The 24,626-nt window shown below is 62.4% G+C and overlaps 2 protein-coding genes across 3 annotated transcripts in view; one reads left to right on the top strand and one right to left on the bottom strand.

Annotated features, from left to right (window-relative positions):
• Positions 1–1,249: 1,249 nt before the first annotated feature.
• On the bottom strand, positions 1,250–6,447 carry PVALEF (parvalbumin like EF-hand containing). The gene is made up of 5 exons (XM_019735708.3): positions 5,875–6,447; positions 3,268–3,380; positions 2,972–3,107; positions 2,575–2,690; positions 1,250–1,427 (listed from the first exon to the last, which is right to left on the bottom strand). Exons 2-5 carry the CDS (start codon positions 3,371–3,373, stop codon positions 1,381–1,383), a joined length of 405 nt encoding a protein of 134 aa, XP_019591267.2. The 5' UTR covers positions 3,374–3,380; positions 5,875–6,447; the 3' UTR covers positions 1,250–1,380.
• A 5,707-nt stretch (positions 6,448–12,154) lies between these two features.
• LMTK1 (lemur tail kinase 1) overlaps positions 12,155–24,626 on the top strand; it is a 34,472-nt gene continuing 22,000 nt past the window's right edge. Inside the window, exon 1 of one of the 2 annotated variants that reach the window (XM_019735693.3) lies at positions 12,155–12,633. In XM_019735693.3, coding sequence (XP_019591252.3) covers positions 12,579–12,633 — 55 coding nt within the window. In that variant the 5' untranslated portion in view covers positions 12,155–12,578. The remainder of the gene's footprint in view (positions 12,634–24,626) is intronic. The other variant, XM_074320214.2, reaches the window with a different exon arrangement.

Raw genomic sequence — 24,626 nt, 5'->3', positions numbered from 1 at the left:
CGCCCCCCGGAAGGCGCTCTGAGCCTCCCCTCTCACCCCTGCCAGGGGCCCCCGTGGCTCCCAGGAGACCCTGGAGGAGAGATGGGCACTGGACAGGCCCTGCCCACGAGGAGGGTGGAGGGCAGCAGACAGGGTGCTCCTCCTTGGGGGGCTTGCTGTGTCCTCTTGTGCTGGGCTTTGTCCCTGCTGCTGCCCGGGCCGAGGATGTTGGGACTGGGCCACGTGGGCCTGCTTGGACAGTGCAGGGATCCCGCTGCCTGTGAGGTCGTCACAGGGCCGCTGCATGGAAGTGGAGCCCCTCCCTCACCCTCTGAGGGCCCTGGGGATCTGGTGGGAGTCCTAGCAAAGGTCCCTCTCAGTCCTAACCACCTCCAGGCCACAGAGGCTGAGGTGGAGTCATCGTGGGCCCGTTCCCATCCCCCCCACCCCACACCCTCGGTGTGTGCCAGGCCCGTCGTCCTCATCTGCATGAGGCCTTTCCTCTCCGGGCAGAGCAGGATGTGGCTGGCAGACAAGCGGGCCCCTCCTGCCCTGCCCCCCAGAGCCCAGGCTTCGGCCCGTGGAGCTCCAGGTGCCTCACATGAAACGGGGCATCAGGAGCCACAACGGGTGTAGGAGTCGCTGTTCGGGAGAGAGGTCAGGGTGGGAGCTGCCGGCGTCCACGCGGTACTTAACCCACAAAGCAGGAGCTGACCAGGTGGGCCAGGGTGGAGGGAGCAGAGGCCTGCAGTTGGCCATGTTGGGGGGTCTCCCGGAGGAAGGGCTCAGGGAGAAGGGGCCCTCAAGGGGAAGCAGGAGAAGGCAAGGAGACGCAGGCAGAGACTGACCCCTGGCTGTGTCCAGCCCAGGTTGCACGGCCCAGGGGACATGCCGGGGCCCCCTCGGCTGCATCCTGGGGTTGCACGTGTCCCGGTGCTGTGCTCACCCAGCTGCCAGGTGGAGCCAGGGTGGCTGTGAGGCCAGCCTGGCTTGAAGCCTGAGCGGAGCCCAACTGGGATTGGGAAGGTGGTCCTGGGGGGTCTGGGCCCAGAGGTCACTGTGCTGGGGGTGCAGATCCGCGAGGGGCCAGGGCTGGTGGTGGGACCACCCTCCGTGGGAGCCTGCAGTGAGGGGGACGGGAAACCAGAGGGGCAGGGGCTCCACCTGCACCCACCTGCATAGCCTCCCATTTTCCCTTCTGACCCCCATACCTACCCTGCCCCCAGCTGTCCCCGAGAGACCCGAGACCCTGCCTCCACAAACACGCTGGCCATGTCATTCATTTAATGTTCTCTATTTTCCTGGCACAGGCTGTGTCCACTCCCACGGCCTCCTCGCTGGGGCACACGTGTGTCCCCGCTGCCCTCAGGGACCCTCACCAGGCCAGGGCTGGGCCTAGCACTACTTCTTCTTCGGAATTTTCTTCTTTTTGATCAATTCAGAAAATTCTAGAGCAGGAGACAGAGTTCTAGTAAATAATCTCGTGTCTTGTGGCCCTCAAGCCTTGTGAGCCCGACGGGGAGGTGTGCCCCCCTTTAGGCGTGAGGACCCCACAGGCCCCAGGGACCCTGGGTCCTGCTTTCCTGAGCTCTGTGGGGGGAGTGTGGGGCCAGAACTGCACTGCCCGAGCACCCACACTGTTGCTGGGTGCCCCCCCCCCGCTTGGGGTGCTGAGCCACCCTCTCGGGCTCACGATGGACTGGGTCTCTGTGGGGACCCTCCAGAATTCCCTTCAGAGCCTTCTGAGCAGTTGTTCCTGTGATCATCCTGCCTTCAGTGGGGAAACTGAGGCCCAGAGAGGCTGGGGGCTGAGTCCTAAGCAAACCCTGTGGTATATTAAGCCTTGCGGCCACCCCACAAGTCATTTTGCAGGCAGGAAGTGGGAGCCTGGGGCTGAGGATGTGTGCACAGGTGGCAGGGGTGTGTGGAGGCCAGTCTAGGGCTCTGAGCCTGTGCTCGCCCTTGGAGCCACCTGGCTGCCCTCTGCCCTCCAGGGACTAGCAGCTGGGGAGGGTGAGGGAGTGGCAGGATGATGCAGACCCCAGGGCAGCTGTGGAGAGCCTCAAGGAAGGCCTGCAGCCCCGAAAATGCTGTTTCTCCCACGGCACCCCCCCACACTCATCTAGGCCTCCCTTGGCCCACACCATCTCCGTCCTTCTGTGTCCACCTCTGCAGCTCCCAGGCCCCAGGCCCTGCCTCCAAACTCCCTCCCGACCGTGGACTGCTCCTCCCCGGCTAGTCTACAACTGACCCTCAGCTTGGGCTGCTCAGATCACCTTCCCCAAAAAGCTGGCTCAGGACACCACTCAGAAACCCACAGCAGCCCTTTTGACCCTGCCCCACTCAGCTTCTCTGAGACTCAGTTTCCTCATCTGTGAGTTGGGGATGGTGCCCCGCCACAAGTGGCTGTGAGCTTCAGGAAATGGGGTCTGCACCTGACGGGGTCGCCGCTCGGCTCCACACCGAGATGGATAACGGACGACCCCGTGCAAACTGCCCAAGTGCGAGTGACCATGGGGGCGGGGCCTGGAGGGACGGGTCTTGGAGCGGATGGGGCGGGTAGGTCCTGAGAGGTTCCCCCATCTGTGCGCCCACCTTCGTAGTCAATCCTCCCGTCCCCGTCGGTGTCGGCTGCCTGGATCATGGCCTCTGCCTCCTCATCTGTCAATGGGGCAGCAGGCCCGCTGCTGGGGATGGTGGACAGGACGTACCTGGGCCAGGCGGGCTCAGGTCAGAGCCAGGGGCATCTGGCCGGTGCCCGATGGTCTGCAAGGTGCTCACTCCTCACTTTACAGTGAGGGAAACTGAGGCCCCGCTGGAGGTGGGTCTCTGGGCCCCGGGCTGGTGCTCTCCCTGCAGCCCTGCCTCCTGAAAAGCCAGGTGGGGCCCGCTGGGGTTCTGGGCCTGCTGGGTGGGTATGGAGACGTGACCGGGCAGGGGCCCAGGGCTCAGTACACCCGTCCCCCATCCCCGGCCACTGGCTGTTACTTACTTGATCTCATTCCATTCGATGAAGCCACTCTTGTCCTTGTCCAGGGCCTGGAAGGCCTTGTGAATGGCGCCCTCCAGCTGCCCCGTGGCCTGGAACTTCTGCATGTACTCAAAGAACCTGAGGTAGTTGAAGGAGCCTGGGACGACCAGGCTCAGGTCAGCGGGCCACGTCGCTCAGGCCCTGGGGGAGACCCATGGCCCAGGGTGGGGCTGCGGGTCCTGTCCCTCCCCCGTGTGTGTACCCTGGGCCCAGCAGCCCAGGGAAGGGGCAGGGGTGCTGTGGGGGGCAGGCTGTACCGTGGTGCCTCATGTCCGTGGGCAGCAGCTCTATGTCCTTGTCTGACAGGGATGCACCCATGGCCAAGGCCATCTTCTTCATCTGGGAGGAGAAGTCCTCGTCCATCCTGGCTCTGCAGTGGACAGGCAGCGGTGTGCACCGCGGGGGGAAGGGGGCACTCTGCTTGGACCATGCGCGGTACCAGCTCCTGCCCCCGAATGGGGTCCCCAGGGGCCCACACCACATCCCCAGCTGCCCTCAGGCTGCAGAGGGCAGCTGGGCGCTCCCTGGCCTTGCAGAGGCCCCTGTGCGCAGGCCCCGAGGGACACGAGTTTGAGCCCTCACCTCTTGCTGGCAGACCACCTTGAGGTACCCCCCATTTCATAGAAAAGGAGACTAAGGGCCGGTTCCTTCACTCTGCTCAGAGGAGGTAGAGGTAGCCACCATCTGCCCCCTCGGCACTGCTGGAGAAATTCCCTCTGTCCTTCAAGGCCCATCTCAAAGCTGCCTCCTCCGGGAAGCCTTCCTGGTTACCTGAAGCACCACTCCCTCTGGCTGAGACTCAAGGCCCAGGGCCTTGGCCAGGCTCTCCTAGACTCTAGATCAGTGGGCCCTGGTCCTGGCTGGACGCTGACCACCTGTGGTGGGGTATGCTGGCCACGGGCCAGTCTGGAGCTCGCCTAGAACTCTCCCTCCGAGCAGGGTGACCACCGCCCTTTTCCAGGCCCTCTGGAGGACCATCCTGAGGTGCATCTGCCCACAGCCCCTGAGTAGGTGTGCGTCCCTGTCCACACTTCACAGAGAGTCGGCATCAAGCAGGAGCCACCGAGGCAGAAAGGGGTTCCAGCCGGGCAGGTGGGGGTCTGGGCACAGGTGAGGGGCCAGCATTTCGGGACCGGGCTGTCCTGTGCCCCGCATGGCAACACCTTGTGATCCACTGAGCTCTCAGGTTACTGTCCCCAGGGGGGGTTGGGTTCTGGGGCTCGCAGCAAAGCAGCTATTTCAGAGGCTCCTTGGCCCTCTTGAAAGTTCACGGGGTGGTGGAGCCTTCTGGAACAGTTCCTGCCACCAGGAGGGCAGCCCAATGGCCCATGAGTCTGAGTGGGGCTGCACAGCGGCTGGAGGTGTCTTCACTTTCCTCCCGGGGAGAAGCCACAGGTCAAAGGTCACACTGACCCCCAGCAGTCCTGGGGGAGCAGGAGTGCTGGACACAGCCCCAGGAGTGGCCCTGACCCCTGAACTTTGGGGCAAAGGCTCTTTGTGAAGTAGGGCACCCCTGCCCACCCTGCCCCTTCACAAGGTTGCACGAGGACCCATGAGGGAAGGGAGATGGTGGGGAAAGGGCTCTGGGCCCCGCAGTGGGCCTGGAGCTGGGTCCCCACGTGGCACCCCAAATGGCCAAGACCTGCATCCAGCACGGGAGGCGGGCAGGGGTGGTCAGCAGGGATCACGGACAGAGGCCCATAGGACAGGCTCCACCACCCCACATCCTGGTTTGAGACCCTGATTCTCCTCTCCCACCGCAGAATCTCAGGGTTCATTCTGGAGGGAGGGGACACCTGCCTGCCACTCAGGGCCCTGCCAGAGGCCAGTGTCACCTCCTTTATGAAGAGGCGGGGCCAAAGTCCAGGCCAGGTCTGGTCAGTGCAGGGCCGACATCTTTTTTGTGAGCACGTGGGTTCCCTGGGCTGTGCCTGCTCACCCTCTCCACCCAGCTCACTGCTCTCTGGGGCAGCCTCCCCCCACCCACAAGTGCAGGGAAGCCTCAGAGATGGGGGCAGGCAGGGCCTGGGGCCGGGGGTGGGCTGGAGGCACACTTGGCATGTCTTGCCAGGCGGGCTGCGGCCCCTGCCCAGCCTCCTGGGGTGCTCCCAGCGCCCGGAAGGACCCTGCCCCCTCATCCTGCCCCTTGTAAAGTTCTCCCTCACTCCCCTCCCACCTCACTGCCTCCACAGCCGAAGCTGGCCGGAGCTTTAAGGCCTGGTCGGACCCCCCAGACCCCCACGTGTCCCAGCATTCTGTGTCCTGGATGCCCCCCAAGGCCGGCAGGACCTCCCCCTACCCTGAACACTCTGGACAGCCCACATGGCCCTCCTGAGGGCTGTGGTCTGTAGCCAGCATTGACCAGTGGATCACAGAGCGCATCTGGGTGCTCACACGAGAAAGAGGCCTCGGGCCGGAGAGGGTGTTAGGGGATTATGGCTCAGCGGGGCCCCTTGGACCGGGCTGGCACGGGGCCCAGAGCCAGCTCAGGGTGCCTGCCAGTCAGTGGGACTGTTGGCCTTGGACCCTCAGCCCTGCCAGGCTTCCCCGCCCCCCATTCAGCAGCTGGGGGCGTGAGGTCAGTGAGTGGGCCTCGGCCTCCCATGCTGACCCGGCTCACAGGCACGCTCTTGGGCGTGCGCGTGTCTACCCTGCAGACAGACCCAGGCACCCAAAGCTGCCTTCGGATGGGGGCTCCCTTGGGACTGCCCCTCCCCTTCCTCCTCCTTTTGCTGCCTCCCCTGGACCTCCCTGGGGCCCCCCCGCAGCTCCCAGGGCCTCCCCTCATCCTGTGGGTGAGGACAGGGCCCCAAGCTCCCCCCGAGCCATTGGCACCTCCCCCACCCCTTCCCGCCAGGGCTCACCTCTCCTGGGCTTCCTTGGACGGCTCTGGGGAGGCAGGTCAGACTGGGCGGCTTAGAGGCACAGGGGCTCCAGCTTTTATACCTGCAGCCACCGGGCCTATTTACAGCTTGGGGCTGCAGCTGTCCCCCCGCCCCTCCCAGGCACTCCAACCTGGCACTGGCTACCCCCAGGGGCTCACTGGCACTTGGCATGGGCAGACTGACCATCAGCCATGCTGGCCTCCCTGAACCTGAGGTGGGGGTGGGGAGAGGACGGAGTTTCTGTTACATGGAGGTCCCACCCTGCCTGCTGGCCTCACAGGGGTGAGGGGGCGTTGCAGTCCCAGAGATGGCTGGCTGGGCCTACCAGGGTCGTTCAGGGGGTGCCGCCTGGCCAGCGTGTCCAAGAAGACAGCAGCAGACACTGGACAATAAGGCCTCTCCTGGTAAGCATCCGGGCTGGGCAGCCATCCTTTGTCCCTGGGTCGCTGCAGGGGGCCGAGGAGCCATGCCAGGGCCGGCCACAGAGGCAAGAGGAAGAGAGGGAGGTCTCTGTCAGGCCAAGATGGCTCCATTGGGCACAGGGGGCAGGGCTGTGTGACTCTGGGCAGGGCTGTCTCCCTGGGAAGGGCCGTCACCAGGGTGAGAACAGGGTGGGGGAGAACCAGAGAGGGTCACACTAGCAAGGGCCCCACCTGGCCATGGCCTGCTGGAGGGATGCCTCACTGTTGATTCATTTTCCAGGCAGTTGGCGGTTGTATTTCATAAGCAATGCCGTGCCCCAATAATGACAGGACAGAACGTCTGGTGCAGCCTCTTCCCAACCCCCTAAACCACCAGCTCCCCTCCGTGCCAGTTTCTGAGCTGTCATCACAGACCGTGCTGAGACGCCCTGAGACCTGCTGTCTCCCTTTGACGCTTCATCACACAGCACCACCACTCTGTGTGGCTGCAACCGCACAGCCCGTGTTAGCCGGCGAGATGCGATGCTCAGCGGGTTCCAGTGTCCTTGGCATTAGAGACACCGTGTTGACGTGTGTCTGTCTGAGGGGCTGTGTCTCCCGTTCACCAGGACGACCAATGGGAGACCCCATGGATCCGCCAGATTCTTCTCCCTAAGCTTCGCAGCCTGGGGGCCCCAGCCCGGTGGGGCTCACCGTCCCCTGCAGGCCCCCACTCACACTGCGGTCTTGTCCCCGCAGCACACTGACCCTCTCTCCACGTGTGTGTCCCACAGTGCTCTGTCACTGGCATGCAAGGAACAAAGCACGTGGAGCCCTGACCACCCCAAGCCGGTGAGTGAGAAGCCAGTCACAACGGCGGCCACACAGTGTGTGACTCCATTTACATGTGGAGCCTCCAGAAGAGGCGAATCCAGACCCAGGAAGCAGGCAGGTGCTTCCCACGCCTGGAGGAGCCGGAAATGGAGTGTTTATGGGTACGAGGTCTCCTTTGGGTTCCGGAACTAGAAAGTGGTGGTGGCTGCACATTGGGAGTGCACCAAAGGCCACTCATTTGTTCGTATTAAAATGGTTTATTTTATGTCCTATGAATTTCACCTCAACTAAAAAAATATACAGAGTGAGAAACGATGCTTTTAATAATGCATAAATTCAACAGAAACATCAAGAAACAAGCAGCACCGGCTCAGCGCTGAGCCTCTCTCCGCCTGGCTTCTGGGAGGGAGGGAGGCACCACTAGCGTGTCCTGGGAGGCCTATCCGTGCCCACCCCTGCCCAGGCCACGAGACGAGGGGTGGGGAGGGCACAGGCAGGCTCCTAGAACCAGCACCTGCCCCAGACTGACAGATGGCTGGTCTCCTGGGCCATCCCAGTTTCATTTCTGTCCACAGGCGATCAGCCACTCCTCGCCTGTAGCCCTGGCCCCAGCTCATTGGCCCCCACTATGCGCTGAGCAGACCCTCTCTGGGCTGGCACTGCCCCCTCTTGCCTGGAACGACTGCAGGGGAGGGGTGGCCTGTTCCTGGGCCCTCCTGCTGCAATCTGGACGCCTGCAGAGACCCCAGCAGCCCAGCTCTGCCCTGTGACGAGAGGACTAGGAGTGTAAGGAATTGGCTCTTCTTTTCCAGGAGCCATTTTTACATAAGGAGGAAGCTCTTTCAAGCCATCCTCCTCCCAGATTATGGCGGGTCCCCTTGAGGGGCCTGGGGGATTCTGAGGGGGGCCCCAGCCAGCTCAGAACTCTGGACATCGACATCTTCCCTTTCCTGGAGAGGCTGCTACCTTTGGTGGCTGCAGCCTGCCTTCTGGGGTCTCTTTGGCAAATGCCAGAAGCCCCTCTCACCTCCACCATGCAGAGCACAGCTGCGGTGGTGGGCTTGGGTCAGGGAAGGGTTCTTCTGAGACTGGTGGCTACCTCCAGGCAAGTTCAGGTGGGGGACAGTCCTTCCCCTTTGCAGTGGTGCCCCTCCCAGGCACACACCCGTGGGGGTAAGGGGGCAATGTGAGTACCAGGGGCACCTGCCCCCGCCCCCAGCCCCAGCAGCAGCAGCAAAGGGGAGGGCTGGGGGGCAGGTGTAGGGCTGTGAGTAGGGGGAGCCAGCTGGGTGATGAGTTCTGGCGGGGAGGGGGATCCTGGAGCCCTGTGACGCCCAGTGCGGTACCCGGCAGGTGGGTTTGTGGGCTGGAGCTGGGGCAGCAATGATGATGTGACTTATTATTATAGGAGGGACTCCAGAGGTGCTGACCCTGTCCCCATGGCCCTGTCCCGTGGCTTTCCCCTCTGCAGTGGGGGGAATGATGCCCCCCAAAAGATATGTCCATGTCCTAACCACCCCCGCGGGTACCTGTGAATGGGACCTTGTTGGGAAATGGGGTCTTTGCAGATGTGACCAAGTTAAGATGAGGTCACACTGGCTTAGGGAGGCCACAAGTCCACTGACTGTTCCTTACAAGAAGAGGAGACCCATGGAGGAGGAGCCATGTGACAACGGAGGTCCCAGGCAGCAGCTGTGTTCCTGCTCCCGCCTTGATTCAAAAGCGTGATGTTTTTCGTTCATCCCAGATTTTCCTCATTAATTTTGACTCTAAGATATTGCAGTAAAATATTAATTGCCTTAATGCCTAAGTTTATTTTTGACAGCTTTATTGAAATATAATTCACATACGTAGCATACAGTTCACAACTTTGGACTGTACAAGTGAGTGTTTTTAACAGCTTATTCACAGGGTCTACTTGCAGAGTTCCATCACCCCCAACAGAGGCCCTGTACCCCTTAAGAGTCACTCCCAGTTCCTCTGCCCCCGGGCCTCTGACAGGCGCCAATCCACTTTCCGTCTGTGCACTGGGGGAGTCTTGGAACCCCACATAAGTGGAATCATACCTTTGTGTCCGGCTCACTTCACTGAGCATCATGTTTTCGAGGTTCATGCATGTTGTAGCCTGTGTCAGCACCTCACTCCTTTTTATGGATCAGTAACATGCCATCATGTGTATCCGTTCACCTGTAACAGGCCATGGCGTGTATCCATTCGTCTGCTGATGATATGATTGCTGAGTTTTTGCGCCTTTGGTGTCTCACTCACCTTACCTGTGTCCAGTGTGGCCCCCACCCCACCCCACATGCTCCTGAACGTGGGAGGCCTCGCCCCTCATCCCACTTATGCCTCAGGCTTTCCTGGGTCTGCTCTAGGCCCAGCCCTCTGCAGACACTGCTCCAGCTGGGCCTGGCCCCCTCAGGTCAGCTCCTTCCAGGGAGGGTGCTCGCCCTGCACGGTCCCTGGCGTGGGGCAGGCAAGACTTGTCCTTACCACTGTCAGCCACAGTGCCCCTGTGACCCCCGTACACTCAGCCTAAGGCTCCTGCCAATCGGCTTGGTTCCCGTGGGCCCAGGTACATTCCTTGTCCTGTGGTACAGGAGCCAGGAAGCGGCATCCCTGCCAGCCTGGCTTTTGTGCTTGAAAGCACATCGTGACCAGCCAGCACCCCTAGGGCAGTGGTCACCCTGGTCACCCAGGTATTGGCACCCTGTCCCCACCACTGTGAGGCCTGGCCCCTGCTTGAGCTGTAGAGGGCTCTGGGGTGCCCTGCCTGCCCCCAGGTTGTGGGAGGGCACGTCTTTAGGGACCTCTTGCTATCCTGAGATCAGCAGAAGCCAGCATGGTAGGGCCCCCAAGGTGGACTGGCTACTGGTAACCCCCAGACTTGCAGGTCCCCTCCTGCCCACCTTCACCCTTGCATGCCCTGTTCATTGGGACCTATCCCTCTCTTTGCCCCTGTCCTGACACTGCCCAGGGGCACGAAGGGCACAAAGCATGAGGTTGTGCCACTGGAACTCAGGTCCTCTGCTCTTTCTCAGAGGCGAGGACACTGACCCTCAGGCCCCGAGGCCCAGGAGAGTGTCATGCAGACCTGCTTGCAGGAGGCCAGCCCCCAGCCTCTCAGCTCTGCCTTCCCCCGGGCCGCAGGGCTCTGTCCTGCCCATTCGCTCTTGTCACATCGTCTGGGGGCCTTGAGGGACCTGGAAGGACAGCAGTTCTGGTCCCCATCACCAGGTAGCAGGCTGACAGACTCTCCCTCTAAATTCCAGTGCCAGCCTCCCTGCACGGCTCCGTAGAGCAGAGGGTGTGGTCGCTGGCCACACATGGGAAGCACTAGTTGAAGGGACAGATCAATGGTGGTGGGGGGGGGGACTCGGAGCGCCTCCAGTTCAATGTCACCCGCCCAAGGGAGCCCTCGTTCTGGTGACATCTCAGAGGACCCTGATGTACGGGGCAGAACTGGCATCTGGTCAAGTGGGATGAGAGTGTTGGCCCTGGAGCCAGAGGGTCTTCTCCTCCCCACCCGGACCCCAGAGGAAGACCTGTAACCCTGAAGTCCCCGACATCTGGCCCTTCCTTGTGCCAGTGTATGCACACGCGCGTGGCTTCACAGGCAGACCCAGGTCATGGAGAGCCGTCTTCCGACTCTGATTACTGAGGCCAACCATGGTGGTGCAGAGGCTCTGGACAGCGGCAACTTAGGCCACTGGTCCCCCTCTGCCTGTCCCCAAGGAGCCTCCAGGTGTCTGGGTCCCCTTCCCGAGTGGGTAGAGGCAGAGCCATCCACATGGGAGTCGTGCAGTCTTGGGCTTGCCTCCTTGGTGGGAAGGGGAGGCCTCCAAATGGGGCCCAGGCCCTCACACTGGGTGTACTCCTGGCTCACAGCCCTCAGCCATCAATGCCACCAGTGGCCTCTGACCCTCCTGACTCTGGGATCTGAGCACGTCCATCAGCCACTACACCTGTAGCTCCTTCCTCCAGCACCCGGCCTGTGGGGCAGAACCACTCAGAGCAGTAGCCACACAATCAGGGCCATTAAGAAGGTTCTGGACAACGGGTCCCTCTCCACAGGCCTGAGGTGGCATGGGGCCTCCCACATCAGAGAACCCCTAATGTCTGAGGGAAAGGGGGGCCCCACAGGAGCCACCCTAGAATAAAAAGGGAACATCCTGTCACCTTCTACCAAGAACTGACTGGTCCTCACCACCCTTTCTGTGTCGCTGCCCGGCGCCCCCTGCCAGTAACATTGATCCTTGTTCTCCCCAAGGCCTGGGGGGCCCTGCTGGGGGTAGGTGCCCCCTCCTCCTGCTCCTACCGCCCCTTCCAGCTGGGCCCCTGCCAAGGGGCTTTGCTCATCTGGCCAGAGAATGAATGGATGGATGGATGGAAGAGCCGCTCAGTTGCAGAAAACTTAAGTCTCGGCTACACTGTAATCCTCCGGGTTCCCACGGTGGGGGGAGGGGCTTGGTCCGCAGACCCCTGCCGCCGCGCCCCCACCTGTCCTGCTGTGCTCTCCACCGCCGCGTCGGTGCAAGATGGCGCGGCACGGCGCGGGCGGCGGGCGGGGACAGTCCCTAGGTGCCCGGCGCCGCCTCGCCCGCCCTGAACGCCCGGTGCTGATCACACCAGGCGGGGGCGGCCGCTCCTTCTATACGGTTGTCGCAGCGTGGCACGGGCGCGCTCGGTGTGCAAAAACAGCCCTCCGTCCGCCAGCGCGGGCGCCGCCCAAAGGGCGCGGGGGCCGGACCCCAAGCTGCCTCAGAACCTGCGTGTGCAGGCCGCGTGCCGGCCCGACCCCGTGAGCGTGGGCCCGGGCGCGTCCCCGGCCACCCTGCGCGCGCTTTCGTATTCCTGAGTGCCACGGTGCCCACCCCCGCGTTTGCTGCCGTGTCCCCGTGCCCCCCCGCACCTCCTACCCCCTCCCCATCCTGCGTCTCAGTGTCCCACTCCCCGCGCCTCCGCGTCCTCCAGCCTGCAGGTCCCCCTTCCTCACGTCTTCGCGCCCCCCCAAGCCTCCGCGCCCCCCAGTCTCTGTGCCCCTCAACCTCCCGTCTCCCCTCCGCGCGTCTCCGTGCCCCCCCCCCCAGCCTGCCGGTCCCCCTTCCGCGCGTCTCCGTGCCCCCCCAGCCCGGGAGGGAGCCACCCCCGCGCGCGCTCCCGCCAGTGTTTTCGGACTGCACCAGCCCGGGAGCCCGGCGGCGCCGCGGCCAGCGGGCGGAGGCGCCTCGTCTGTCGCCGCCGCCCGCACCCACACCGCACTCGCACCCCGCTGGCCCCGCAGCCTGCCAACCCCGCGGCTTCGTCTGTGGCCGCTCGGCCGGCGCGGCAGGCAGGGCGCGCTCCGCACCTGCGGCGGCCGCCAGGCGATGGCTCGGCGCAGGCCGGGGCCGCGGGCGGCTTGAGCGCAGCGCCGCCCCGGGTGCCCGCGAGCTGCTGGCCCTGGCCATGTCGTCGTCCTTCTTCAACCCCAGCTTCGCCTTCAGCTCGCACTTCGACCCGGGTGAGTCCTCTGGCCGTGCTCCGCCGCCAGCCTGCTGCCTGCTGCGCTGCCCCGCGTCCCCCACTGCGGACATGATGCTTCCTGAGCCGCCGGTTCCTATTTTGCATGGAAATTAACCCCTTCCCCACCCTGAGCGGCGCCCACAGAAGGACTGGCTCTCCGTCGGACCCCCTAGAGGCCTGGGACCCGTGAAGGTGGGCAGGCCTGGGGGCTGGTACCCAGCACAGCTGAGGCTTCCAGCAGTGTGGGTGGGCAGCAGAGGTGCGCCCCCCCCACCCCTGTGTCTCTGTAGACGTTTCTGGCACAGGTAACTGGGGCAGGAGGGCCTGTATTTGCCCCAGGTGTCCAGGTGAGAAGGTGGCCAGGACTGAGGGCCCTGGGGGAGGTGTGGGAGTGCCCCCACCCCTGCCCCCTGGAGCCCAAGCCCCCATGGCCCCATGCTTGCCCACTGTCTTAGCGTGGGAGACTCCTTCCCAGGCGAGGGGCTGGGGCTGGGAGCCTTGCCCACAGCCCAGCAGCCTGCACGCGGAGGTGGGAGCAGTGGCCGCCCACAGACAGAGCCCACTGGGCAGAGGCTCTAAAGAGATGGGTCTTAGTGAGGACCCAGAGAGCAAGGGAGGCCGAGGGGGCACGGCCGCTGGAGTCCTGGGGTCAGGCCTCTTACCCCACCAAGTTGGTGGCCCTGTCATCGTGTTTACCCTTGGCTGCCTGGCCTCTTGGGGTTGGCAGAGGGGCCCAGGGATAGCTGGAGACCTGCATCTTCCTGGTGCCTTCATCAGCTCTGGCCCCTCTTCCCCAAGGAGATAAACCCCTGCCCTGGAGCCATGACCCAGGGGCCCAAGGTCCACCTACATGTCACTGAGGCTCAGGCACAGGCTAATCCAGCCCAAACAAAGCTGGGCACGCATGTGACGGGCTCTCCTGGGTCCCCTCCCTGGAGCAGGGCCCAGTGAGTGCAGTGATGCACAGGGTCCCCTGGGCATGGCCCCATCTGAAGGCATTTGCTCCTGTGAGAGGGGAGCTGGCAGCAGGGCTGTCTGCTGGGCGTAAAGTGTGGGTGTCCCTCTCTCAGAAATGACTTCCCAGGCGACTCCCAGGGCTTGGAGAACATGATGTCACCCCTGATGGCTCAGAATCCAGGCCGAAGCCCTGGCTGGGCCCTGAGGGCAGGGGGTGGAGGTGGCCCTGCTGAGCAGCCCAGGCCCAGACAACCTTTAGGGTCCTGAGTCCAGTGCTTCCGGCAGCGTGCCTGCTGGGAGGAGGGGGTCTGGCTCAGGCCTCTGGCGTTGGAACTGTTGGCAGGGTGGGGGTGCCAGTATTGATGCCAGGATGGGGGAGGCCCTCTCCACACCCTGCCTCTTGCGCGCTCTGTGGGGCCCAGACTTGCCCTGTGTGGGGTTGTTACCCGCTTTCTAAACCTGGGTGCATTGGGGCACGAGCCCCTGCCCCCACCTCAGAGAAACAAGGCAGCTTTGCCTTGTGTTTGTGTAAACAGCTATGATCAGTGTAATTATAATGTCAGTTTAAAGACTTTCAGAGAAAAGTTGTCAGGAGACAAGGGGTGGCCTCCGCTTTGCGGGTCAGTGAAGGGGAGACCTGTGTCCACTGCAGGAGGGGACGTCCTGGATGGTGGTACTGGGTAATGGGCTCGGGTGCAGGGCTCCTTTGGCCTCCATGTGAGCATTGGGGAAGAGGAAAGATGGGGTCCCCTGCCCTGCTGCTAAACATCCAGCTTTCAGAGCCTGGCTCCCACCCCCTGGAGTCCCACAGCCCAATCTTATCTTCCTGAGCCTCAGTTTTCTCATCTGTAAAAGGGGGTAGTGACCTCTGTCCCTCCAGGCCCGGGTGGGTGTTAGGTGCCTGGTGAAAACTTGATGTTCAGTAAACAGAGACTGCTATTTTGGGGGTTGGGGAGGTGCGTGGAGACAAGGCCACAGTGTCTTTATGGCTTTTCTCCATCCCTGAAGTGGAGCGAGATGGCACTTTTGAGGTCTGCTAATGTCTGTGGGGGGACCCAGCTGAGGGGTCCACCAAACTCGGAGAGCAGGGGACGCTCATGTTCATGGCCATCTGAGTTTGTTTCTGTGGTGCTCAACAGTCGGGGGACAGAGGGGCCGGGCCTGGGCCCGGGCAGAGGGTCTTCCCGACGTCGCCAGGCAGGCCTGCTGCCATGTCGGTTCTCCATCCGTCGTGGGGTTCCGTGGCTGTCCCCATAGAGAGGGCGCGGTGGAGTAGGTGTGTCGCAGGAAGCAGACTGAGTTTGAGGCTCTGGCCCTGGGTGCACCCTCGAGCGCGGCCTGGGAGCTGGGCGGCGGGGGGACAGACCAGACTGCTTGCTCCTGGAGTGATGTGGCTGGTGCAGGAGGGCATCGAGAGGGCTGTCTGCTCTGGAGCCCAGCTCTTCCCCAGGACGTGAGGGACTGGGGATTTCCTGGCAGTCTCAGCCCCGTGACATCAGTGCTGTGTGGCCTTGGGCCAGTCACTCAACCTCTGAGACTCAGCCCTGCTAGGTGAAACCTCACTCTGGGGAGACCAGGTAGGTGGGGCTGAGGGCTGTCGAGGGTGCCTCGTAGGGTCAGGAGCAGCCGGGCTGGCTGGTGTGGCCTCGAGGGAGCATGGTGGCCTCTCCCACTGGCGTGCTCTGAGGCAGGGCGCTCACGTTGTTTCTCACCCTGTCCAGCCTCAGGCCTACCAGGTGCCGGAGGTGGCTGTGGTCTCTGGGCAGGAGGCTGCTGGCCAGGAGCCGGTGTGAGGACACCATCCCCCTCCAGCTTCTCCCTGAGGACCCCCTGGTGGCAGGTGGTGGATCAGCTCCGCCCTGACCCTGTGGCTCTTGCCATGCCTCAGTTTCTTAATCTGTAAGGTGTACTGTGGTGCCTGCCCACTTCTCAGGGTCATGTGAGGGTTAACGGGGTCAGTGGTGTGGAGCGCTGAGTGAGGGCAAGTGCCCAGGCTGTGCGGGTCAAGGCTGAGCCTGGGACAGGGGTCACCGCTGACCAGCCAGCAGGGCTAGGAGTTTGGGGAAGCTTGTGGTAGACGAGGCAGCCCTGCCTCAACCCGCAGCCTCTCGGCTCATGCCATGCCCCTGCCCATGTCCTCACAGGGAGAGGGTGGCTGGCGGGAGGGAGTCCCAGACGGGCGTGGTCTCATCTGGCACAGGGACAAGCCCCCCGAGGGCACCCCAGGAAAGGGCTTGGGGGGACCCGGAGTCCTGTTCCCTGGCTGGCAGACGCTCCCTGGCAGCAGTCCTCAAACCTGGTGACCCGCTGCTTGCGGCTGGCTGCCTGTGGGGGCCTGGCTGAAGGTAGATGCTGCCTGCACCCCTCCCAGACAGGCTCAGGCTGGGGTCAAGAGCTGGCCCTCTCATCAGTGTCACCGCCCCTCCCTGCACCTGAGAAAGGCTAGACCCGGTGGACGCTCTGGCTGTTGGGGTGGGTCTGGGGTGTGTGCCAGTGCAGGAGGGTGGCAGCGGGAGGTCCCAGTCCCCTCTGGGCAGTGGTGGGGGCAGTCGATTTCTTTACATTCCAGCACTGTCTCCAGGATGCCAGGCTCTGTTTGTCCCTCCCCTATGGGCCCCTGCATCCACACCTGTGCAGCTGCACACACGCAGGTAAGTGGGCTCACACGCATGTACATATGCTCACATAAGCTCACACACGTTTAAATGTACACACCTGCAAATACATCGTAAACCTGTGCCCCATGCACACACACTCACAAGTGCCCCTAACACACGTGTGCTCAAACATGCACCTGTGCACACGCTGGTTCAGAGCCCATTTTTTAAAAGTGTGCAGTCGCCTCCTTGGGGGTGGGTGGCCTCTTGGGGGCTCAGCTGTTTCTGAATGCGGCTGCCTGACTTGCTGGCCCCGTGCCCCCCACTCCAGGCCGCCCCTGCCCGCGGTGGCACCTCTCACTCCTTCCATCAAGCAGAGCCTGAGCCCCAACCTTATTCCCTTGGAGGCCAGACCGTCTCCTGGCCTGGATGACCTTGAACTGGGCATGTGTGGAATTTCCTGCCATCTGGTCCCTGGGGTCCCTGCCCATGAGGCCCTCTCAGCCCCCCCCAGAGTACAGTGTGCTTGTGGTCCCTGACCTCCTGCTCAGCCCCGCCCATCTGGCCCTAGCATGGTTGTCACAGCCACAGTCCTGTCCTGATGACCTCTGCCAGCCTGGGCTGGGCTATGGACACTACAGTTTCATGGGTGGGTGTCAAGGTCATGGCTGGGGTGGGAGCCAGACCCCCACCTCCCTTTGGCCCCCAGCCCCACCCCTGCTCTCATTTCAGAGGCAGTGACAACCCCCCCCCCCCCCCGGCCCCCGGTCTCAGGTCAGGAACACCTGTGTCCCAGGCAGGGAGCCTGAGGCTCACGGAGCCTTCTCCCCTCCCAGTGACTGGCCCTGAAAGACTGGTCCCACTGTCGCCCAGCCATGGAGCTTACCTGAGGGCGAGCCGCGCCTGGCTCCTCCGCCTGCAGTCACCTGCCCTGGGCTGTGTACCCATCCTCCATCCCAGGCGTGTGCTCCTCCCTGCACCCCACCTTCCCCACCTCGAGGGGCTTCTGGGTGGAACAGCGCCTCCAAATTCACGCCTGCCTGGAGCTTTAGAATCGGACCATGTTTGGAAAGAGGGTCTTTATAGGTGCAGTCCGTGAAGATGAGGTCGCATTGCAGCAAGGTGGCCCTAAGTCTAAAGGCTGGGGTCCTTGTGAGACAAAGCAGAGGGAGACAGCAGAGAGGAGGAAAGGCTTGTGACAGTGGAAGCAGAGGTTAGTGTGGTGGGGCCACAGCCAAGGGACACCTGGGGCCTCCAGCTGCTGGATGAGGAAGGCCCTTCCCCTAGAGCCTTCAGAGGGAGCACGGTGCTGTTAGGCTGTCCAGCCCCAGAGCAGAGAGACACTCCACGTCTGTGTCAAGTCCCCCAGTTTGCCACCGTTTCTTCAGCCAGCCGCAGGATGCTCCTCCAGGGCCCCGCCAGGGCGCTCTGAGTCCAGACGGCCTAGTTTGGGGCCCGGCCTGCCTCCCTTCTTCATGGTGGCCCCATGTCCTCTGTGTAAACTGGGTCAGCGATACCCACCTGGAGGTGTCTTTGGAAGGAATCAAAGTGACGCGTGTGCAAGTGGCCTCAGCACAAGCGAGTGCACTGGATGAGATGTGAGGGGAGAACCACTGCAGCCGGGGCAGCGTGTCCTTGTGCGGGTACCTCCAGCCCTCGCTCTGGCCACAGCCTGCCTCTCACAGGGGAAGCAGCGCCAGCAGCACTGGCTGCCTGGCCTCCCCACGCCCGGCAGAGGAAATGAGGGCAGTGGACGGAAGGCGGGAGCCAGTCCCTGGCAGCCTGTCTGGGCCATCGTAGTGGGCGGTGTCCCTTCCGACTCCCTTCCTCCCTCTGCCAGGGCTGGAGCAGGACAGGGGCTGGTGCCCCAGGGTGGGGGTGGGGGGTCACTCTGGGATTAGACCAGCAGTTGGAGCCACGAGGAAGTGGCTGCCCAGAGCCGGGTACTTGGGGGTTTCTGGGAGGACGTGGGCTGCTCTCCCCCACCAACACTGGGGCGGCCGGGCTTGTCGTCACGAGGCCCCAGCCCCTGCTCTGGTCATGCCCGAGGAAGTGGCAGGATGGACTGGGCAGTTCTGAGCAGTATGGGGGCTGCCTGTCCCAGGATGCATGCGGTGAGGCAGCAGGATACCCCACAGGTGACCTCTCACGTGGGGTGTGGCCGGCCTGGCCTGGCTTGACCCTGGTGAGGGGGTGGGGTCCCTTCCTCCTCCCGAGGGAGAGCAGTGCAGCTCCTGCTCACCCGCCGGCCTGGGCACCCAGCATTGGGCAGCCCCGACCAGCTGGCCTCGAGCTGGCTGGGGCTACAACCTGCTTTTCTGTGTGAGCCCAGCCAGGACCCCCCGGGGGCCTGAGTCCGAGACCCGGGCTCTGCTGAGGTCACCCCTGCACCAAGGCCGGTGTGGAGGACGGAGGGAGACAAGCAGCTGGACGGGCCTGAGGAGGCCGCCCTGCGTTCTCGCAGGGATTGGGGAGCCCTGGGGAGGGTCCCGCATGCCGGCATGCTCTGCTCCTGCCAGCTCGAAACTCTTAGTGATTCTTAACGAGGGCCCTGCAGATTCTGCCGTGGATCCTGCTGGGCCCACCATCCAGCGTCAGGGCCCAGCCGGGGGCCCCGGGCAGGTGGTCACTTGTCAGGGATGCGGTGACTTTGTAACAATGGTTTCTCACCTGCGTTTGCCACCTGTGGTCCAGCCAGCGGGTTGGGCTCTGCTGGCTGTGAGACCCCCGGGGCTTCCTCGCGTGCAAAGAAAGGAGGACCCAGCTGTCGTGGGAAGCAGCGCAGGCACAGAAACATGCAGGAGTGTGTCTGGCTGCTCCTGCTCAGCCTCCCCCGAGGTTGCTCAGGTGTGTCAGGTACCATGCTCACCTCACTGACAGTGCTCCTTGTGGGATGCCAGTGTGGGCCCTCCCTTCCTCCCTCCCTAACAGCTTTATTGCGCTATAACTCACATACCATGTGGGTCATCCATTCAAAGCGTATTGTTCAGTGTTTTTTACTGTATTCACAGAGTCGTACAACCACCTCCACAGTCAATTTCATGACATTTTCATCCCCAAGTAAAAACCCCATGGTCACTAGCAGTCACTGCCCGTTCCCGCCACCCCAGCCCTGGCACCATTCGTCCACTCCTGTCCCAGAGGGTGGCCTCCACTGGAGATTGCTTATCAGTGCATCGTGCAGGGTCTCCCATTGTCTCTCTTGACACGCTCCGCTCTGCTGTGGGCGCACGGGGAGTGGGAGAGGCCTGGCTCCTAGGCACCTTGGGGTGTGGCTGCCTGGGGCTGTGCATTGGCATGCCCCCGCCCCAGTGCTTGGTCCGCCTGCCCGTTTGAGCCATTCTGTGGAGCATGGCGGTGGCCTTGCCTTTGCCGGGGTAATAGGCCATCTGGAGTCCTCTCCTGTGAATGCTCGTTCGCGTCTTTCCCTCGTCGGTTTGTGGGTGTCATTCGGGTGTTCTGGAACCAAGCCCCGGTTTTCACTTCCTAGTGCTCTCGTCCGTCCTGTGTGTGTCAGTGCAGGGTGTGCGGGGACCGAGATGCACCTCCCTGATGCCAGGCTCAGTGGCCTCATGCTGGTGGCTTGAGACGGGCCACGGTGGGAGGACTCGCACCAAGGAGCCGGGCAGCACCACACGCTGGCCGTTCCCCAGCCCCTCTCCCGCACTCTCTTCTTCGCAGAGCTGCTTGTTAAGCATTTACCAGCACACCACGGAGTAAGCCGTCTCGTTTACCCTGGAGGCCACCTGAAATCTTTGCGGCAGGAGGCAGGCGTCCCCAGAGACTGTTTCTGTCCCGTGGGGATGACTGGCCTGGAGGAATGATCCTGCTCGGACCCCAGGCTGGCACTCAGGCCTCTGGGGCCACTGGGCCTTGGAGGGAGCTGTCCTGGCCCCTCAGTGGGGCCTTCTCTGGGTGGTTCCTTCTGCCAAGCCCGGGGGTACATTCCTACCCATAACTGAGGTGAACCTGGACTGGGTACTGCACCTACTGCCCCCTTCCCCAGCCGGCCTCCTCCCCGACTCTGCCCCTCCTGGAATCCAGACAGAAACTCAGAGGCAGTTTACCAGCTTCCCCCCCGCTGCCCCCCCCCACCCAGCACCCTCCAGATGGTGCCCAGTTGGGGGTGTGAAGAGGTTCTGGAGGTTCTGGGATGGGGGCAGTGGGGTGCAGTTTCCCTACACAAATGTCTGTCAGGCCCTGTCACCTGCTGGGGGTGGAGCCTGGGCAGTTGCAGAGGTGGGGTCTGAGGCAGGGAGGGTGGACCTCGGTTTCCCCGCCTGGCTGTGCTCAGGGCCAGAGGAGCGCTCGGGGAGGTGTCAGCTGGGACATCCGTGATGGCCCCCAACGCAGTCCAGTTCTTGGGGTGGAGGAGCGTCCTGCAGATGCAGCCTTCGTCCTGGGAGGCCGGTGGGGAGGCGGTGTGTGTGTACACACACGTGTGGACACGTACACTCAGCCACGCTCCCACCCCGGGCTCTGGAGCCTCGTGCACAGACAGCTAGGGCTGAGGTCCCCACACCTGTCCTATCATTCCTCCACCTGACCTCAGAGATTTGTGGGGAAAAGTGAGGAGACAGATGGCTGGGCCTGGTTTGGCCCTGGAGGCACCCACCTGACCACACAAGTGCCATGACCCAGCTTCCATCTCCACTGGCAGAGGGCCATCATGTCCCTGTTTGGGAGTTCTGTTCCTCTCGGAGAAACTTCCATGCCAGGACCCTTGAGAAAACCTTTGCCAAGAAACTCTGCCCCCAGCACTAGATCTGCCCTGCTGATGGCTCATGGGGTGTGGGGTGCCCCTCCTGCTTACCCTCCTGCCTCCTGAAGCCTGCCACTTGCTTTAGCTGGGGGCTTAGGGTGGGGGTATTGGACACAGAGACGGGCTGCCCCGGGCTTTCCTGATACCCTGGGCCTGCAGACCACAACCCTTGGCGCTTAACTCAGCGAAACGCCCGCTGGGTTGCACAGTTCCTTCCTGCACTAGATCCTGTTTGCATCACCCTTGGGCATGGGGGGGCAGGGGGACTATGCCAGGATGTCCTCACATGCCCGGTGGAGGCCCCGCCCCAGCCCTGCTGGTGGCCCCCAAAACGTGAGCCCCCTTGGGCTGTGCTCAGGATGGCTGGGGCACCGGAAATACTGGGGCTCACTGCCTGGGCTGGGTTGGGGGCCTCTCGGACATCCTGGCTGCTCTCACTGGAATCGCAGGCCCGTAGGGGCAGGGCTGGGTGCTCTGTGTCCTCAAGGGGGGTGGCATGCTGCCATGGGTGTTGGTGTGAGCCACAGGAGCAGCGTCCTGGGGGCCGTGCAGCCGGGAGGGAAGGTGACAGCCTTAGGGGCCTCAGAGCCCACGACCAGACCTGCCTGGACCAGGTGTGTTATGAGGTGGGGGAACACGGGGTTGGTGCTCAGAACAACAGAGGTGGCATTTTAAGCTGTTCTCGGAGCAGGTGACCAGGGTGTACGCCATGGGTGGGCAGGCACTGACCTCATGGGGGCATTTGAGGTAGCTCAGCCTCGTTGGGGGATGTTCTGAGAATACCCCTCCTGCATGGGGGCAGGTTGGACAAGTTGGGCCAGGACGGGGCTGGGCCCTGGCAGTGTGGGCACCAGGTGTGCAGGGAGTGGCATGCACACCGGGTCCTGGCCTGTGTGTGGTCATGAGCAGGAGAGGGGCCGTTGTCCACCTGACCTCCGACCACAGGAAAGAGTGTCCAGTGAATTTCAAGGGCCAGACGGGTATGGCAGGGAGTCTGGAGCGTGTCACCCTCGTCCGCCCGCGCCGCCTGGCCTCCGGTGTGATGACCGGCGGGGGTGTCCGGGGCCGACCCCCCTCCAGCCTCAGCACCCACAGCACAAGGCAGAGGTGATGCTGGGTGGGTGAGCTCCCCATGGTATGAGCAGCAGAGGGCGTGTTGGGGGCTCCCCAGGACTGTGGTCTGTTGTGGACGTGTCCTCTGTTCCAAGAGCATTTGGGCAGCTCCCGAGGGCCAGGTGAGGAATGAGGCTGTGGGCACCTGGTGGCAGAAAGAAAGGGGCTCTGTGGAGAGAGCAGGGAGCCAGCGGGGAACAGTGAGGGTGTGTGCAGGTAGGGGATGGACTCGGCCTTGACGGGCGTCTCACTCCTCAAAACATTGTCTTACAAGGAAGTGAACTTCACGTAGCTTCAGAGAGGGCCGTGCAGTGAGGTTTAGTGCGCTCACAGCTTTGTGCCCCACTTCTCTAGTTCCAGAAGTGACTCACCACCCCACGAAGACGCGCTGTGCCTCTAGCAGTCACTCCCCACCCCAAGCCCCGTGCCTGCTGGCGGTTCCCGTGGATTGATCTGCCAGTCCTGGACACGTGTGTCTGGGCATCACGCAGTGTCACAGTGAGGAGCCGTGGGCTCTCCCCATGCTCTCCACCAGCCGGTGTCAGGCTTCTCGTGTCTCCCCATCCGCACCAACCCTTGTTATTTTCCATTTTGAAAAATCATAGTGCATCAGATTGCTCACTTATTCTTCCAAGTAGCTCCAGGCTAGGCAGCAGAGTGTGGCCCTCCAAGTAAACTGGGGAAAATGAGGCACTGGGCATTGAGGCTGCAGGGGGCTGACTGGCCCTGCCCTCCCTCCCTGGCAGTGGCTCCTGAACGCCATGAGTCTCGGGCCCCTGGGGTGGAGTTTGGGATGGGGCCCTGTGGGGGGAACAGTAAGGGTGCAGGCACAGTGGGGCCATAGCCAGCAGCGGGCAGGGGAGCAGCGTGGAGGGCTCGATGGGTGTTGGTGGGTGGCGTTTTAGACGATGTCTCTGGTCCTAGGCAAGGAATGGCTTGGATGCCACAGACACCGGGAGGCTGGGCAGGGTCCAGGCACGCGGTAGAGTCTGTGACGTGGGCAGGGCTGGATGTCGGGAGGGGAAGCGGACTCCAGGAGCAGTTGTGGCTTCCGACCTGGGGAGGGGGTGGCCAGGGTCTGGGGAGCAGTTTGTTGTGTGGGGGTGGGGACTGCATGCCTAGTTTGGTTTGAGATGCTTGAGTTTACCCAATGAAAGGGCCTCGGCTGGGTGGCCCTTGGGGTCTGGCGCTCCAGAAGAAGTGCTGGGGGCCAGGGTAGGAGCCGGGCAGGGTGAGGTCAGGAAGAGGGTGGGGGCCGAGCCTGGGGGAGGAGGGTCTAGGCCAGGACAGCGGGGGGCTGCTGAGCAGGAACAGGGTGTGGCTGGGCCACTCCAAGGCCCAGGACGAGGCTCAGCCCAAAGTCCTTTCTGCATGATGGTCACTCGAGGGGTCAAGAACTGGAGTCCTCCAGGGTTTGTCCACCGACCTCAGGACAGAGCCAGAATCGTTGCCCCTTCTCTTGTGTGGTTAAGGCTACTTCTGCCTTCCATCTCTGTGTCCCCATCATTTCCCTGGGGAGACCGTGGTGACCTCTGGCCAGGTGGCGCCCCTGGGTGGGGTTTGAGTGGGAGTTGGGGGCTGACAGAGACCCAGCAGCCATCCCCGGGCCCCGTGATGTGAGGGCAGGATCTGGGCTTTCTTCTCTACGCAGTGAGGTCAGTGGGTCTTTAAAGATGGGAGTGATGGGAGCGGGTGTGGGTCATAATTAAGTGAAATTACACACATCTGATTCTAGACACAGTGCATGCTCGTTGTCAGGAGGGTGAGAAGTGCAGACAGCTAGGAAGGTGGAACGATCCGGAATTCCACCAACCAAGCCCACGCTCTTCACACTCTGTGTTCTTCCAGTTTTGTTTTGTTTTTTTACATAGTTATGATTAGGATTTATAAACGATTCTACATCCTGCCTCTTGTTTTCAGGTTTATCCAGGGAAAATTGAAATTACTAAACTGTGCAATTTGATGGGTTTTGATATGTCTGTCTGTATATATATATATATATGTGTGTGTGTATATATGTATATATATATGTGTGTATTTATTTGGGAGGCCCCCTGAAGCCTGGAGCCCGTCATGAAATCACACACGTTTGCATCACGCCCAGACGTGTGCTGTGTATCCCCGCTCCTTTTAATTAGCACGTCAATGTTTCCTCATTTATTTAAAACAACTTCCTACACTTTTTGTGGCTCCTTTTGCAGATGGACCTTTGTTTTTATTTAACCCTTCTTTTGTTGTTGGGTCTTTAGGCTGTTTTTACTCTTACAAACATGGCTGCAGTGAACACCTGTGTGGATGGCGCGGTGTCTGTGGGTTAGTGTACACATCCCGTCTTTTATTTTGTTTTGGGTCCAAGTGTCCGCCAGGCCACTCGTATTTACATTCCTAGATGAGGAGTTACTTGGCCAGAGATGGCGGGTGTCCAAGGCGCGTGCATGCAGCTCCAAGTCACTTTCCAGAGGCCGCCCGGCGTGCGCCCCCTGCACCCTGGGCTGGCTTCCCCTAGAACCCGACACTGGCTTTCAATTCGCGTTTCTCTGATTACAGGCTGCATATTTTCTT

This window comes from Rhinolophus sinicus, chromosome 12, assembly GCF_057876585.1.
Source record: "Rhinolophus sinicus isolate RSI-liver-muscle chromosome 12, RSI-T2T, whole genome shotgun sequence".
In the NCBI taxonomy this organism is placed as follows: domain Eukaryota; kingdom Metazoa; phylum Chordata; class Mammalia; order Chiroptera; family Rhinolophidae; genus Rhinolophus; species Rhinolophus sinicus.
The sequence above is the reverse complement of the archived record's forward strand: the minus strand, read 5'-3'. Positions and strand labels throughout refer to the sequence as shown.

Excerpts from the sequence above, each read along its gene's own strand:
- PVALEF (XM_019735708.3), bottom strand. The coding sequence starts at position 3,373 with ATGGACGAGGACTTCTCCTCCCAGATGAAGAAGATGGCCTTGGCCATG. Across the intron at positions 3,108-3,267 it reads CACGGACATGAGGCACCACG|GCTCCTTCAACTACCTCAGG; the intron begins GTACAGCCTGCC and ends TGGTCGTCCCAG. Across the intron at positions 2,691-2,971 it reads ATCGAATGGAATGAGATCAA|GTACGTCCTGTCCACCATCC; the intron begins GTAAGTAACAGC and ends CGCCTGGCCCAG.